At 50.4% G+C, this 18,013-nt stretch overlaps 1 protein-coding gene across 4 annotated transcripts in view; it reads right to left on the minus strand.

The window, feature by feature from the left end:
• cfap206 (cilia and flagella associated protein 206) overlaps window positions 1–18,013 on the minus strand; it is a 78,006-nt gene that overhangs the window by 27,041 nt on the left and 32,952 nt on the right. For all 4 annotated transcript variants that reach the window (XM_072499794.1, XM_072499793.1, XM_072499791.1 and 1 more), the window contains 4 exons: window positions 17,556–17,714; window positions 15,021–15,235; window positions 12,363–12,482; window positions 10,462–10,660 (listed from right to left, as the gene is read on the minus strand). In XM_072499794.1, coding sequence (XP_072355895.1) covers window positions 10,462–10,660; window positions 12,363–12,482; window positions 15,021–15,235; window positions 17,556–17,714 — 693 coding nt within the window. The remainder of the gene's footprint in view (window positions 1–10,461; window positions 10,661–12,362; window positions 12,483–15,020; window positions 15,236–17,555; window positions 17,715–18,013) is intronic.

An 18,013-nucleotide genomic window follows, 5' to 3' on the forward strand; every position in this document is an offset into this window, starting at 1 on the left:
ATGGTGCTGAAAAACTGCCCCCAAAATTTCTCTAACTTCGGGCAGCACCAGAATGTATCTACATGATTGGCTGGACCTCGCCCACACTGCTCGCAAATGTCCTCCACCCCTTCAAACAACCGGCTCATCCTCAACCTAGTCAGGTGCGCCCTGTGCACCTTTAACTGTATCAACTCCAGCCTCGTTCACAAGGTTGAGGCATTCACCCTCCACAACACCTCACACCACAACCCCTCCTCCAATGCCACCCATAGCTCCTCTTCCCGCTTGGCCTAAAGCTCCTCTAGCGGCACCATATCCTCTTCCAAAATCTTCCCATAAATCACCGAGATGACCCCCCTTCCAACCCCATCACCAACAACATCACCTCCAACCTTCCTTGCAAAGCCCACACCTGCAGACACCCAAAGGCCTCTCCCACGGAATCCCAAACTCCTCGGTCAACTCCTCCAAACTCGCAAACCGCCCTTCCTTTTTTTTTTTTTAGTGGTGGCTACTGAGGGAGAGAGAGGGGGTACAGAAGGTGTCCAACATCACCATAGTTTGCCGGCAGTTGTGCCGCTGGCCGGGGGGCTTCTGCAAGGCCCGGGGGGAGTAGTGGGGGTTGGCCAGGAGGTGGGCTGTGGGGTCAGGGTTGACGGGCACGGAACACCATTGCTGCAGCTGCACACACCGCTAACAGCCCACTGTGAACTTAGTGCCACGGGACGTATAGGTGTCCCTCCAGGGCACCCCCCTGGCCCCAGCCGACCCATCAGCTGTATAGGTCTGCTCCAACGCAACCAGTGCCATCTTGTTGACTGGGATGAGTGTGTGGGGATTGTAGTGTGTATGTGCAGCTGCAGCTTGTCAGCCTCCCGAGTGTCGATCACGGGCCCGGTAAATCCCGCACCCTCAACGGTAGCGGATTCGGTCAAGGTGCGGCGCTGATTTATCTGTCGTAGAAGTCCACGGATCTGCATTGGCATCAACACTTAGTCTCAGAAACAGAGAATCCCTCCCATGATTCTTTCGAGCCTGCATTAGCTTCGACCCCCCCCTAAGATTGCCTCCCTCTCTTCAGCGTGGTTACCACCATGGACTACCCGAGTATTTCCAGTTGCCAGCGCCCGCAACCCCAACCCCCTACAAGAGCCTGCCTCCATCCTCACCCACATTGCCTCCGGCTCCCTACCACAGCCCTGCATTTTCTCATCACTCACCAGCCAATAGTAATACATCAGATTCAAAAGACCAAACCCCTAGACTGTCACCCTCTATGAAGCACCATATTCCAAATCCTCGCCACCGTACCCACTCTTACCAACGACAACATCAACCATTACACCCCCATAAAAAACTCCTTCACCAAAAAGACCGGCAAGCAACAGGTACACATCCCTGTCAGCATCAACGGGGCCTCGGTGGTGATGGTTAGCAGTTTCAAATTCCTAGGGGTACACATCACCAAACATCTGGTCCACCCACGTCGACGCTACCACCAAGAAAGCACAACAGCGCTTATACTTCCTCAGGAAACTAAGGAAATTCGGCATGTCCACATTAACCCTTACCAACTTTTACAGGTGCACCACAGAAAGCATCCTATCTGGCTGCATCACAGCCTGGTATGGCAACTGCTCGGCCCAGGACCGCAAGAAACTTCAGAGAGTCGTGAACACCGCCCAGTCCATCACACAAACCTGCCTCCCATCCATTGACTCCATCTACACCTCCCACTGCCTGAGGAAAGCGGGCAGCATAATCAAAGACCCCTCCCAACCGGTTTACTCACTCTTCCAACTTCTTCCATCGGGCAGGAGATACGCGCAAACAGACTCAAAAGCAGCTTCTTCCCCGCTGTTTGCAGACTCCTAAACGGCCCTTTTATGGACTGACCTCATTAACACTGCACCCTGTATGCTTCATCCGATGCCGGTGCTTATGTAGTTACATTGTGTACCTTGTGTTACCCATTCATAGAATTTACAGTGCAGAAGGAGGCCATTCAGCCCATCGAGTCTGCACCAGCTCTTGGAAAGAGCAACCTACCCAATGTCAACACCTCCACTCTATCCCCATAACCCAGTAACCCCACCCAACACTAAGGACAATTTTGGACACTAAGGGCAATTTATCATGGCCAATCCACCTAACCTGCAGATCTTTGGACTGTGGGAGGAAACCGGAGCACCCGGAGGAAACCCACACACACACGGGGAGGATGTGCAGACTCCGCACAGACAGTGACCCAAGCCGGAATCGAACCTGGGACCCTGGACCTGTGAAACAATTGTGCTATCCACAATGCTACCGTGCTGCCCAAAAATTATGTATTTTCCTTTTATTTTATTTTCATGTATTAAATGATCTGTTGAGCTGCTCGCAGAAAAATACTTTTTACTGTAACTCGGTACACTTGACAATAAACAAATTCAATCCAAGCATTGGAACAAAAATAAAAACCGCAGCAAGATTTTCATCTTTACTGCCTGCACCCGACCTGCCAATGACAGGCGGAGGCTATCCCATCTCAACAAATCTGCCTTAACCCTGCACCCCCAAATACCTGAAGTGAGTAGTTGCCACAAGTACCTGGTGAGTAGTTGCCACATGAAATGGCAATCCCCCCCAAGCCAGCTCCCTCCTCTGCAGATGAAACCAAAAAGGACTCCCCCTTTTCCAAATTCAATTTACATCCTGAAAAATCCCCAAATTACCTGAGCAGCTCCATTGAATCCCCCACCTTGGGACCTGGGTTAGAAATATACAACAAAATGTCGTCGGCATACGCTCCACCCACCCTCACTTCCCCCCTCCAATTATCAGAGTACCTCTGCGCAATGGCCAAAGGCTCTATCGTCAGCGCAAACAAAAAGGGGACACCCGATTCATTCCCCCATGCAGCTGGAAATATCCAGAGTTCACCTCATTTGTACATACACTCGTCTTCGGTTCTTTATATAATAATTTGACCCATGCCACAAACTTAGGCCCAATCCCAAACCGCCCTAACACCGCAAACAAATAACTCCATTCTGCTTGATCAAATGCCTTCTCCGCCTCCAGCGCCACCACCACCTCCTGCACCACATTTAACAAGCGCACATTTATTAAAATATCTTTATTCAAATTTTCAACAGATTTTCAACAAACCCCCCCCACAGAAAAAAGAAACAAGACCATAAGAACACCACCCGCAAGAATTATACATAGAATTTCCCCAAACTACAATAACCCCCATATAACAATAAAAACACAAACAGGGAAACACCCCACCCCAACCCAAATGCCACCCCAGAAGAACCCCCCCGGCGGGTTGCTGCTGCTGACCTCCTCCTAACGCTCCGCGAGAAAATCTAGGGACGGTTGCCACCGCCTGAAGAACTCTTGTACAGACCCTCGCAAGGCAAACTTTATCCTCTCCAGATTGATGAACCCTGCAATGTCATTAATCCAGGCTTCCACGTTAGGGGGCTTCGCATCCTTCCACAGTAACAGAATCCTCCGCCAGGCTACCAGGGACGCAAAGGCCAGAATACCAGCCTCTTTCGCCTCCTGCCCTCCCGGCTCATCCGATACCCCAAATAATGCTAATCCCCAGCTCGGCTTGCATCGGGAGTTCACCACCTTGGACATAGTCCTCGCAAAGCCCCTCCAAAACCCATCCAGCGCCGGACACGTCCAGAACATATGGGCGTGATTTGCTGGGCTCCCCGAGCACCTCTACACATCTGTCCTTCACCCCAAAGAACCTACTCAACCTCGCCCTGGTCATATACGCTCTGTGAACAATTTTAAACTGTATCAGGCTGAGCCTGGCGCATCAGCCCACAGACCGAGGTCTCCTCCTCTTCTTGCAGCTCCTGGTAAATCGCCGAGACCTTGCCTTCTCCAACCCATACCCCCGAGATCACCCTGTCCTGAATCCTGCGTGCTGGAATCAGCGGGAATTCCCTCACCTGCCGTTTCACAAACGCCCTCACCTGCATATACCTAAAAGCGTTTCCCGGGGGTAGCCCACATTTCTCCTCCAGCCCCCTAGGCTCGCAAACGTCCCATGAACAGGTCCCCCATTCTTTTAATTCCTGCCCGATGCCAGCTCAGAAACCCCCCATCCATCCTTCCCGGGACGAACCAATGGTTCTCTCGAATGGGGGACCAAACCGAGGCCCCCACCTCACCCCTATGATGCCTCCACTGCCCTCAAATCTTAGAGTTGCCACCACCACCGGACTCATGGTGTACCTTGTCGGCGGGAGCGGCAACGGTGCCGTCACCAGCGCCCCCAGTCTCGTGCCAACACAGGACGCCATCTCTAGCCTCTTCCACGCCGCCCCCTCCCTTTCCATTACCCACTTACGGATCATCGCCACATTGGCTGCCCAGTAGTAGCCACATAGATTCGGCAACGCCAGCCCTCCTCTGTCCCTGCTACGCTTCAGGAAAACCCTTTTTACCTTCGGGTTCTTATTCGCCCACACGAATCCCATGATGCTCCTACCTACCCGTTTAAAAAAGGCCTTAGGGATCATAATGGGAAGGTACTGGAACACAAAGAGAAACCTCGGGAGGACCGTCATTTTGACCGACTGCACCCTACCCGCTAGTGAGAGTGGCAGCATATCCCATCTTTTAAAATCCTCCCCCATCTGCTCCACCAACCGCGTCAAATTGAGCTTGTGCAGGGCCCCCCAACTCCTAGCTACCTGGATCCCCAGGTTCCGAAAGCTCCTTTCTGCCCTCTTCAGCGGAAGCTCGTCTATTATCCTTCCCTGGTCTCCTGGGTGCACCACAAAGAGCTCACTCTTCCCCATGTTAAGTTTATACTCCGAAAAGTCCCCAAACTCCCTAAGGATCCGCATGACCTCCGCCAACCCTTCCAGTGGGTCCGCAACATACAATAACAGGTCATCGGCATACAGTGACACCCGGTGTTCCTCTCACCCCCGAACCAATCCCCTCCAGTTTCTGGACTCCCTGAATGCCATGTCCAGCGGCTCAATTGCCAGTGCAAACAACAAGGGGGACAGGGGACACCCCTGCCTCGTCCCCGGTACAGCCGAAAGTACTCCGACCTCTGCCGATTCGTAGCCACACTCGCCACCGGGGCTTTATATAGTAGCCTAACCCAACTGATGAACCCCTCCCCGAACCCAAACCTCCCAAAGGTACTCCCACTCCACCCTATCTAAGGCCTTCTCCGCTTCCCGCTCCACCGAAGGCATCATAATTACATTAAGGAGCCTCCGCATATTGGTGTTCAGCTGCCTACCCTTCACAAATCCCGTCTGGTCCTCATCAATCACCCCCAGGACACAGTCCTCAATTCTCGTGGCCAGAACCTTTGCGTCGATATTGAGGAGCGAGATTGGCCTGTACGATCCACATTGTAACGGGTCCTTGTCCCGCTTCAAGATCAAAGAGATCAGCGCCCTGGACATTGTCGGGGGCAAGGTCCCCCCCTCCCTCTCCTCATTGAAAGTCCTCACTAGCAGCGGGCCCACAGGTCCACGCACTTCCTATAAAATTACACCGGGAACCCATCCGGCCCCAGGGCCTTCCCTGCCTGCATGCTCCCTAGTCCCTTAACCAGCTCCTCCAGCCCAATCGGTGCCCCCAGCCCAACCACCTGCTCCTCCTCCTCCACCCTCGAGAACCTCAGCCGATCTAGAAATTGGCGCATCCCCCCCTCCCCGTCGGGGGCTCAGACCTATACAGTGTAGCCACCTATAATGGCCAAATGTGGCCAAACCCCGATGTAAAATGGCGAACTGAAAAGGCTGATGGGAAAATCAGCCAACAGGGCACAAACGGACAGCTGCAGACAGAACAGTGTATTCGGCTCTGGGGAAGCCGGCCCAGACCGATACCTGCGACCATTAGCAGCACATCAACCCAGCCATCTGTAGTTTAATTGGCGGTCCCCGGGAACAATTGCAACAAATTAGCAATTGAAAGCCGATCCAGACCTCTCGGCGCCAGCAGTGGCCGAGACAAAGAAAGGTGAACGACGACCCCCCGATCAAGGAATCGCCCCATTATTGGAGCATATCGAACCCAGTGATTGGGAACAAGTCCAATCACTTGGGACCAGGGTCAAGGTCCGCCCTGAAAGGCGGGAAGCCCCTAGGGAACTATAAAAATAGGGGCCAAGTTCAGATCGACCCTTCTTCTCCTACTCGCAACCTTCGAGATCCTTCGATGAAAGAACAAGTAAGTCTTACTCCAGCGATCGCTACCTGATAGGTGTTCCAGACTATCGACCCGTGCCAGCCTTTTTGAATCCCGCAGGCCAGACCCAATTCGATATTTGTTTCCCATACCTGGTGGGCCATCACCAAAGTTAAGTATTGGCCTTTAGTGGTAGGTAATAGTCTAGAGGTAGTATTATTGTGTAAGTATTTATTGCTGTATATAATAAATGATCTTTGATTTAACATTTACTAAGCGGTGTGCTGTATTATTAATCATTACTTGAGCTTGAACAACGTGGCGGTATCAGAAAGATACCTAGCGACTCGTGAGCAAAGGTGACAGAATTAGAGCTAATAAAACTAAGGCTAATAAGAGCAACAACAGCTCCCCATAGAAGTCCTTGAATGCCTTGTTTATTCCCACCGCACTCCGCACTGTGTTCCCCCCTTTATCCCTAACTCCACCAATCTCCCTCGCTGCCTCCCTCTTCCGAAGCTGATGTGCCAGCATCCGACTCGCCTTCTCCCCATACTCATACACCGCCCCCTGCGCTTTCCTCCTGCGCCCCTGCTTTCCCAGTAGTCAGCAAGTCGAATTCCGTCTGGAGGTTCCGTCGCTCCCTAAGTAGTCCCTCCTCGGGGGCCTCTGCATAGCTCCTGTCCCCCCTTAATATATCCCCCACCAGTCTCTCCCTCTCTCTCCTCTCCCTATGGGCCCAAATGGAGATTAGCTCTCCCCTGACCATCGCCTTCAACGCTTCCCAGACTACCCCCACCTGCAACTCCCCATTGTCATTGGCCTCCAAGTATCTTTCGATACACCCCCAAATCCACCCGCACACCACCTCATCCGCCAACAGTCCCATATCGAGGAGCCACAGCGGGCGCTGGTCCCGCTCCTCCCCCAGCTCCAGCTCTACCAAATCCCCCCAGCTCCAGCTCTACCCAATGCGGGGCATGATCTGAAATGGCTATGGCCTCCACTCTTGGGATTAGCGCCCTTCTCACGATGAAAGAAATCTCTTCGGGAGTAGGCTTTTAGGACGTGAGAAAAAAAGGAAAATTCCCTGGCCACCGGCCTGTCAAACTTCCATGGATCCACTCCCCCCATCTGGTCCATAAACCCCCTAAGCACCTTGGCCGCGGCCGGCCTCTTACCCGTCCTGGACGAAGACCAGTCTAGTGTTGGGTCCAGCACCGTGTTGAAGTCCCACCCCAATATCAGGCTCCCTGCCTCCAAATCCGGAATCCGACCCAACATGCGCTTCATAAATCCGGCATCATCCCAATTCGGGGCATATACCACCCGCACTCCCTGCAACCTACTACTCACCATCACGTACCGACCTCCATGATCTGCCACAATTTTCAGCGCCTCAAACGACACCCGCTTCCCCACCAGAATCGCTACTAGCCATCTCCCTTTTTAGGCCAGCCACATGCCCGTGCCTCCCGCACCCTCCATTCCCCCAGGCGGCGGACCCCCGCCCCAACTCCCTCTCCTAGCTCCTCTTTGGCCAATGCAGCAGCAACCCAGGTTCGCCACACTCCACCGGGTCCTTTCCCTTTTTTAACAACAGCTAAATAGATGCCTGTTCGATTGTGTTCAGAAGCACCCCTTTAGCCACCATGTCCTCAAACATCTCCACCAACAGCGGCACCAGCTGTTATAGAATCACTACAGTGCAGAAGGAGGCCATTTGGCCCATCGAGTCTGCACAGACTGTCTGAAAGGGCACCCTACCTAGGGTCAGGCCCCCATCCTATCCCCACTTAACCTTTTGGACACCAAGGGACAATTTAACACGGCCAATCCACCTAACCTGCACATCTTTGGTGGACTATGGGAGGAAACTGGAGCACCCGGAGGAAACCCACGCAGACATGGGGAGAAAGTACAAACTCCACACAGACAGTCACCCGAGGCCGGAATTGAACCGGGGTCCCTGGAGCTGTGAGGCGGCAGTGCTAACTACTGTGCTACCGGGAACCCATCTGGCCCCGGTGCTTTACCCGCTTGTATCCTCCAGATCGCCGTCCAAACCTTCTCAATCCCCACTGGCTCCTCCAACCCTGCCTTCTTCTCCTCTCTTACTTTAGGACACTACAGTCCCTCCAAGAACTCCCTCGTATCTGACTCATCCCCCAGAGGCTCCAACCTATACAGCCTCTTACAAAAATACACTGTTTACCTTCCCCTTTCCAGGACCTGAGCAATCTCTTGCAAGGCTGCCTGCCAGCAAAGCTGTCCCACCAACAGGCGACTGGCCTATACAACACCCTTTGCCACCTCAACTGGCGTACCACTTTCCCTGTCGACAAAAGGTCAAACTGCGTATGCAGTTACTTTCTACTGACCAAAAGCTCCGGAGTGGGATCCTCAACATACTTCCAATAACCTCCAAGACTTAATCTACCAACCGCTGCCGCTCCTCTCTTGCCTCCCTATCCACCTGTACCTTATATGAGATGATCTCGCCCCTTACCACTGCCTACAGCACTTCCCAAAACCACCGAAGGTGAGACATCCCCAATCTTATTAAATCCCACATAATTGTCAATCACCCCTCCCATCCTCGCACAAAAACTCGGATCCACAAGCAGCGCCACATCCAAACTCCAGGCCGGCCTTTGTGCATGATCCAAAATGATAATCGCCGAGTATTCCGCATTCCTCACCCCCAACAACAACGACCTCCCCAAAATAAAGTAGTCAAACCTCAAATGTACATTATGCATCAGCAAAAATAAGGAATACTCTGCTCCCTGGATGTAAGAGCCGCCATGGATCTGCTCCACGCCCTCCCCACCCGCCATCTCCTTCATAAACACTGCCACCTCCTCCTCCCCCCCCCCCCCCCCCCCCCCACCCCCACCCCCCTCCCTCCTGCTTCACCGGTCCACACAACCCCCATACATTCGACATTACCAATCAGGTCTCTCACCCTCCCACGGGGGTGTGACCACGGCCCCCAGCCTCACAAGCAGGATCACGCCCACCCCTAGTCACCAACATCCGGCTACCCCACCTTCCCTTCCCAGAAACCCCCAAAACACTTTCTCTTAAAACTGCTCCTTTCTGCGTACTCCACACCGCTCCCATGCCCATCGAAACCTGTCCACACAGGCTCGGCCAGCTGGGGTCCCTCCCCCCTCACCTCACTCTGTTCACCGACCAACTTCAGTTTTCCAAAGCCTGCCTCGGTGGCAACTTTCATGACCTTCTCAGTCAATTTATATTATAGTATTATTATTTCCAAAGCCTTCCCCTGTTCAAAATTGGATTTATTTTCTCTCTCTCTCTCTCTCTCTAAGCTCCATCCAGCCCCTAAAACAAAAGGTTCTCTGGGCTTTCCAAAATTGAACCTATCAGCATTATGTTGGCTGTTTGATTGCCCAGTCCCGTTTGTACAAAAGAGCCATGCTATTGATATGCAACTAACCACCTATTGCTAGAGAAAGAGGCCATCAGACACTGTAATGGGCTCATGGCTGGTCAGACAGGGGCTGGTTTAGCACAGAGCTAAATCAGTGGCTTTTAAAGCAGACCAAGGCAGGCCAGCAGCACGGTTCAATTCCCGTACCAGCCTCCCCGAACAGGCGCCAGAATGTGGCGACTATGGGCTTTTCACAGTAACTTCATTTGAAGCCTACTTGTGACAATAAGCAATTTTCATTTCATTTCAGACAGGAGTCTCACGAAAAACAATAGATCTGGGGCATCTTGGGTTCCCATTAATGAGTTTAAGTCTAACTGGGACAATGTAACCCAGCCAGCTATGGGTGCATCCCCTCTGACGTCGTGCTAGCAGGGTTTTCCCCCCTCAGTCGATTTAACTTCTAAATTGTCTGCTACATTGGGGTCTCATTTCTGAACCCAATTTCCTAATAGCTCCCTCGCGTAACAGTCAACGAGAGAGTAGAAGGGGACCCAGCATAAAACTAGCAGCCAATCCAATCATGTCAGTTGTCCACCAGAAAATAACCTCAAGAGTGACAATTTTACTCTGTGGGAATGTGGTTAATGTATTGCTTTCTTGATGCTGTATGCTAACAAGTGCAAGTTGTTGTAATTGAGATGTTGCAATAGGTTCTCATTCACAAGTCTCAGATATCAGCCAGGAAGGGTAAGTTCACCAGTCTATGATCATGAATGAAGAACCCAGCCAGACTCACTAACCCCTTTGCCTAAATTTTGACATTTTCCTGAAAAACAAAGCACTGCGCTAGGGGCTCAAGTTTGTAAAATCCTCCAGAGCAACATTTCTGTCTCTGTCCGACATACCCGATACTTCACTTAGCCTCTGCTCATCTGTTTTCACAATCACTCCCTCCAGTAAGGGCCCGATGACTCCATCTGGAAAGAGCTGCGAGTGAGTTTCCAAATATGGATCTAAGTTGTTCACTAAGTTGCTGAAGACGCTGAGCAGCACCATCTCATCCTGGAAAGAGGTCCACAGGTTGGAGACAGCAATAAAATGAGGCTGTAAAATAGGTAAAAGGAAATCTACATTAGCTTCAATATAGAGTGGATATAATATACAAAACAATTACTACCATTATTAAAAACCTAAAAGCATGAAATAGTCTTTATATGAAAAAGTGCCTCCCCCTCCCCCCATCATCACTTAACCATTTGGTGAATATATAAATTCACTCCTCGTACAGATTTGGAAGCTTCCAGAATTCAGAGATTATGGGCCGGATTTCCGGTGGCGGTGGCGCTCCCATCATCTGCCTGGGGGATTTACCGGTCCCGCCGATGTCTGCGGTATTTTGCGTGGCTCGCCCAGCCCAGCCCACCAGCGGGGAACCCACCTAAGCTGAGGCAGCCTTCAGCAGGACTGGAGGACCTGCTAGTGGAAAAGGCAGGAAAATCCCACCCTATAACTGTTCATCTTATGGAAAAAGATTTTATGGACAATAACGGGACGTGCCATCTGATAAACCCCCTTTTAGTGAAGTTTGTTTCAAATAGATTTGTCAAGCAGAATGCCATTTTGGCTAGATAGAAGGAAAAAACAATCAATTGGGCTCTTGGCCCTGATGCCAAAGTCGGTGAGCTTTGCAGAGGAGTGTGCTTATATGAAACATTCCTGACTAAGCTTTATTAGTGAAAAGTATCCAGATTCCCTCCTTTCTTTTTTTGTATGCAATTTATCTTGATATTTCCTAATTCGACAGAATTGTGAATACTCGACTTTTAAAATTATGAATGAGGTAAAAATCCTGCTTCTGCCCTGTAATTTTGAATATTCTGGGCATTAATGTTCTCCAATACCTGTCACCATTCTAGAGTCCCGATCTACCGGCCATCCTACACCCGAAAAGCAGTGCACCATGACGCAATGTAGCCGTAAATGAACACAGACCCTGCTCTCGGGATCTACCCAGCTCGTCACGCCCTCCCATGGCGATGTGTAGCCCACCCATTGTGGGCAGGATCACTTTTTGGCAAATCTGCATATTAGAGCAAGATAGCTAGTCTCGGTTTAATATGCAGTTCCCTGACCATGGCTTTGGGATCTTCCCCCTTTGCATTGGCGGCCTCGGGCAAGCACTGGTCTCCACAAATGGGGATCAGATGAAATAGCACTCCCAGGGGATTGGAGGCCCCTGGGTGCATGCCCTCTGGGCAGTGTGGTACTCTGGCACTGCTGGTGCCAACTGGACATCCTGTCAGTGCCACTTGGGTGCCAGGCTGGCACTGCCAAGGTGATACGCTGGCATTTTGTCTGCAGGTGAGGGAGGGGGCGGGGGAGCCCCATGCAGTGAGCCGGGGGGCGGGGGGGGGGGCTCGAGCGATTGGGACGCCATATCTACCTGCAGGGTCGAGTTTCGGTGAGCAGGGCTCCTCAGTGTAGGAAGCGGGACTAGGTGTGGCCTCGGTCATGATTCCCCACTGAGGCCCCATATCTAACCGTAGTTGTGTTAGACAGCGATGTGTTTCTCGGTGCTGCGAGTGCCGGTAACCATACAGTTTAACCTATTTGGTTATATTGCACCCTACATCACCGAGAGTGAGAAAGAAGAGCGGTTAATCAAACAATTTTTCTCATTTACATGGAATTATTTTATTCCTTTGTTTTAAGTGGAAAAACAAAATAAAGCAAAATGAAGGTGCATTTTAACCAGAGTTTTACAAGAATTAAATGGTAGGCACAAACATTATAAAGTAAAACTTACATAGACTTGTGCGGTGGGTACAGCTGCTTTTGACTTGACTACAGCATTCAGATCCAACATCCGAATATTTAGTTGATGTTGCAACATTTCTACCTGTTTAGCGCAGGTGATTATTTCAGTCTGCAGAGGAAACAAGCACCACGTAAAATTAATAAAGATCTGTCACTAGTCCCTAACCAATTACACTTCTACATGTTCACTGAACCAACAGCAGGCTGTGGTAGTGGGGGAAGGCAATGGTTAGAGGTATTGTCACTGGACTAGCAATTCATTGAGCTGACCCTGGGTAACGTTCTTGGGACCGAGGTTTGAATCCCACTACATCGGTAGATGGTGAAATTTGAATTCAATAAAAATCTGGAACTGAAAGAGAATCTGATGATTCCATGAAACCATTGTCGATTATCATAAAAATCCATCGCTGACTTCCTTTCGGGAATGAAATCTGCCATCCTTACCTGGTCTGGACTACTTGCGACTCCAGACCCACAGCAATGTGGCTGACCTTTTTTTTAAAAAAAATGTTAATTTAAATTTTTTTTCCAATTAAGGGGGATTTTAGCATCTCCAATCCACATGTGGGAGACCCACACAGCAACCTCCACACGGCCAGTGACCCGGGGCCAGGATCGAACCAGAGCCCTCGGCGCCGTGAGGCAGCAGTGCTAATGACTGCACCACCGTGCCGCCCTGTGGTTGACTTTTAATTCCCTATGAAATGGCCTAGCAGGCCACTCAGTTCAAGGGCAGTTAGGGATGGGCAATAAATGTTGGCCCAGCGAGCGATGCCCACATCCCATGAGCAAATTTTTAAAAATAGGCTTGGATAGCCATGTTAATAGCCCAGCTTTGTTTACTTTGATTCCGAAAACTGAGTGGAAACTGCAATAGGGCAGTCGGGAGGGAAACCAAACAGGGAGTGGAGGAACTGTTTCAAGAGAAAGAATTTCGAGCAACTAGCAACACTTTTGCCATACTCACAGAAGATCAGACGTACTTAAAACAGTTGACTGAACCTGCTCAGCTTTCCCCGAGTGCACAGAGGATCTCTTTAAAAGATTCTCAAAATGGTAGCCCAATATGACTGCTTTGTGCGCGATGGGACTTGGAGCTTGAAGGAGGAGAAAGTGTCATATGCCCTGGGATAATGAGCATGGTGTAATTTGGTGATAAGGGCCACACCATCAAACGATGAGTGGACACAGAAAATGGTGGAACATATGATCAGGTGAGGATGCTTCAATAAGAGGCAAAGAGCCTATGAGCCAGATTTTGGTGAAAGCAATAGAATTATAGTGAAGAAGAAGACTGTGGATGACAAGGACCTAGGGCACAAGCGAGGGCCATTTTGGAGGAAAATGCAGAAAATCCAATTATCCATTGGCCTGGCGTGGGTGGGGTTTTTTATTATAAAGAACAAAAGTGAAAGATTTGAGGGTTAACAATAGTTGGAGGAAAAATAAAAGAAGTAAAAGGGCAGCACAGTGGCAAGGTGGTTAGCACTGTTGCCTCACAGCACGAAGGTCCTGGGTTCAATACTGGCCATGGGTGACTGTGTGGAGTTTGCACATTCTCCCGGTGTCTGCGTGGGCTGCCTCCGGGTGTCCCGACTTCCTCCCACAGTCTAAAGATGTGCAGGTTAGGCGGATTGGGCATACTCAATTGCACCTTAGTGTCCAAAGGTGTGCAGGATAGATGCCGGTTACGGGGATAGGCCAGGGTGGTGGGCCTAGTTGGGTGCTCTTTTAGAGGGTCAGTGCAGGCTTGATGGGCCTTTGCTCTGTGGGAATTCTATGATAATCTTTTCCCCATCCACATAATGACAGAAAAGGCCCTTAACAAGGGAATAAGTAAAATCTCCCATTTCTGTTTCTCAGAGTTAAAAAGGAAAATTAAGAAAAGCTGGGGAATGGCACAACAGAATGACACACAATATTTTACTGTTTCATTTTTTCCCAGCTTAACTTGTACATTACGGGTTCAATTTCCTTTAGTCCAGTGTCACAGCGGGAATTTCTCCCCCTCCCCCTCGCAAAACACCCAGCTCTGCCCTGACCCCAGCCTATTTTCCTGGGTCAAACATAATTATTCATTCATATTGGGTTCTCAGTTGGCAGGGAAAGTCTGCCACTATTCCCAGGTGGTCTCCCAGGCCTTTGCCAGCCCACATCTCTGCCAGGAAGACCCACCCCACACCCCAATTCAACAAGGCCTTTCCCAGGTTCAAGTAAAGACTGCAGCTAAGTTTCCAGCTCTATTTGGAGGCTGCTGAAGGCACGCCCTCTGGAGAGAAACCAGTTCAAACATGGATTGAACACAAGTCCTGCGTGTAGCCCCAGGAACACACCTCACACAAACATCCTGAGATGGGGAGCTGGACGTGTTTCCCCCTCCCCCCCCATTCCCACTGGTAAATGGCAACCAATAAATGGGGTGGAACAGCAGGCCAATTCCAGGCATGGATAGTAGACTAGCTGGCTGTGGCCAAGATTAGAATTTTTGGTTCAAAGATTTTTCCAAAAGATACAGCAGAGAAAGAGAGCAAGAGCGAGAGAGCGAGAAAAAGCTATGTACTGCTTTCTATTTAAAACTGAAAAAAAATGAAAGCACATTTCTTCAGTTAAATAGTAATGATCAGCAATAAAGATATTTTCCTACCACAACGATGCGTAGAAAGACCTCATGCTGCCTCACATTGTACAAAGCCTCTTTCAGTTTATCATGCAACCCGCCTTCCTCATAACATTGTTCCCGACTTTTCTCCAGCCTCTCAATGATAGCTGTGTAGTGGTAGATTAGCTGCTGAGTGGCTTGTAGTTCAGCCTCAACATTCTGTTTGGTTGCTGGCACAGCTTCATTTAGAATGGCAGGCACTGTGTTTGCAAATATATTCCAATTACACGGAAACAATGTCAGATAACCATAGAAAAAGTTTAAAATACAGCAACAACCTGGAAGCAAGTTACAGGCTAGCCAAAATACACAACTCAACAGGTTGAATCAATACATTTTACAGCAACTAAAGGAGAAGATCAAAGCTCTGCAGTCTGGCCACATCTAGTCATGTGTGGTAGTGGACAATTAAACAACTAACCAGAGGAGGAGGCACCACAACCATCCCCATCCTCAATAAGGGGCACCCAGCATGTTTGGCGTGTGCCTTGTAGGTGGTGGATAGGCTTTGGGGAGACAAGAGATGAGTTATTTGCTGCAAAATTCCCAGAATCTGACCTGTCCTTGTAGCCACAGTATTTATATGGCTGGTCCAGTTCAATTTCTGGTCAATGGTAACCCCGAAGATGGTGGTGTTGGGTGATTCAGTGATGGTAATGCCACTGAAATGTCAAGGGGAGATCGTTTAATTCTGTATTGTTGGTGATGGTCATTGCCTGGCACTTATGTGTCGTGAATTATATTTGTCAATTATCAGCCCAAGCCCAAATGTTGTCCAAGTTTTGCTGCATTTGGACACAGCCGGTTGTAGTATCTGAAGATTGATGAAAAGAGAGACATATTGCTGAAGATTTTCATCTTCACTTATCAGGACAAATGCAAAAACATCAGGGGCGAAATTCTCCGGTATCGACGCGATGTCCGTCGACTGGCGCCCAAAACGGCACAAATCAGTCGGGCATCGCGCCGCCCCAAAGGTGCGGAATGCTCCGCATCTTGGGGGGCCGAGCCCCAACCTTAAGGGGCTCGGCCCGCGCCGGACGAATTTCCATTCCGCCAGCTGGCAGAAAAGGCCTTTGGTGCCCCGCCAGCTGGTGCGGAAATGACATCTCCGGGCAGCGCATGCACGGGAGCGTTAGCGGCCGCTGATGGCATTCCCGCGCATGCGCAGTGGAGGGAGTCTCTTCCATCTCCGCCATGGTGGAGAGCGTGGCGAAGGCGGAAGGAAAAGAGTGCCCCCACGGCACAGGCCCGCCCGCGGATCGGTGGGCCCCGATCGCGGGCCAGGCCACCGTGGGGGCACCCCCCTGGGGCCAGATCGCCCCACGCCCCCCCAGGACCCCGGAGCCCACCTGCGCCACCTAGTCCCGCCGGTAAGAGGTAGGTGGTTTAATCTACGCCGGTGGGACAGGCATTTTAGCAGTGGGACCTCGGCCCATCCGGGCCGGAGAATCGCGGGGGGGGGGGGGCCGCGCCGCCAACCGGCGCAGCGCGATTCCCGCCCCCGCCGAATATCTGGTGCCGGAGAATTCGGCAACCGGCAGGGGCGGGATTCACGCCAGCCCCCGGCGATTCTCCGACCCGGCGGGGGGTCGGAGAATCTCGCCCCAGATTTCAAATGATCAGAACGGGCAGCACGGTAGCATAGTGGTTAGCACAGTTGTTTCACAGCTCCAGGGTCCCAGGTTCGATTCCAGGCTTGGGTCACTGTCTGTGTGGAGTTTGCACGTTCTCCCCGTGTGCGCGTGGGTTTCCTCCGGGTGCTCCGGTTTCCTCCCACAGTCCAAAGATGTGCAGGTTAGGTGGATTGGCCATTCTAAATTGCCCTTAGTCTCCAAAAAAGGTTAAGTTGAGTTACGGGGATGAAGGGGATAGGGTGGAGGTGTGGGGCTTAAGTAGGGTGCTCTTTCCAAGGGCTGGTGCAGACTCGATGGGCTGAATGGCCTCCTTCTGCACTGTAAATTCTATGAGAACAATTTATATTATGGGAGAAAGTAATGGGGAATAATGGGCTCCCCAAGCTCCTGATCCAATCAGTAACTTTTTCTCTCGAAGTATAAATTGATGCGTTCATTTGAAATTCGGCATTCTTTTATTTGACCTGATGAGTTCCAGATGAAAAACTTTGACATGTCTCTCTTTTCAGCAAAGACCAAGTTCTGTATTACCAAGTGACTGCTAGTATCTGAAGAGTTGTGAATGGTACTGAACATTTGTACAATCATCAACGAACAAAGGAAGGTGATTGATGAAGCAGCTGATGGTTGGACTGCGGACCCTGAGGAACCCCTGCAGTGGTGTCTCTGGGACGGAGATGATTAGCCTCCAGCAACCACAACCGTCTTCCTTTAGGCTATCTTACAGTAGCACACAAATAAATGTTACACAGAAATTGTTTGAAGCATTTAACCATTAACATTCAAATTGCATAATTTAATAGAATATCTGTTCACTCAAATCTATAAACTTAAATAAACAGCCACAAGGTGTCTGTTTTAAAATCTTTTCTGGGTTACTTACAGTCGTCCACACCCTCGCCACCCTTCTTACAGTTCTTGTTGAATAGTCGAATGCCGGTGACAATCATGCTTAGTTCATTCAACTGTCGCTCCTTATCCTTTTTTGTTAGGGCCAAAAAGATACCCAGTTCTGACTGTGGAAAGACACTTTGCAGAGCAGCTATGACAAAGAAAACAAGCAGGGAAAGGCAAAAGGAAGATGCATCATGTCATGACTAAATTGTAAATTTACCTTGCAAATAAGCACGGTAGCATAATGGTTAGCACTATGGCTTCACAGCACCAGGGTCCCAGGTTCGATTCCTGGCTTGGGTCACTGTCTATGCGGAGTCTGCACGCTCTCCCTGTGTCTGCGTGGATTTCCTCCGGGTGCTCCGGTTTCCTTCCACATGTCTCAAAGACGTGCTTGTTAGGTGAATTGGGCATTCTGAATTCTCCCTCTGTGTACGTAGAAGATAG

This window comes from Scyliorhinus torazame, chromosome 4, assembly GCF_047496885.1.
Source record: "Scyliorhinus torazame isolate Kashiwa2021f chromosome 4, sScyTor2.1, whole genome shotgun sequence".
Lineage (NCBI taxonomy): Eukaryota > Metazoa > Chordata > Chondrichthyes > Carcharhiniformes > Scyliorhinidae > Scyliorhinus > Scyliorhinus torazame.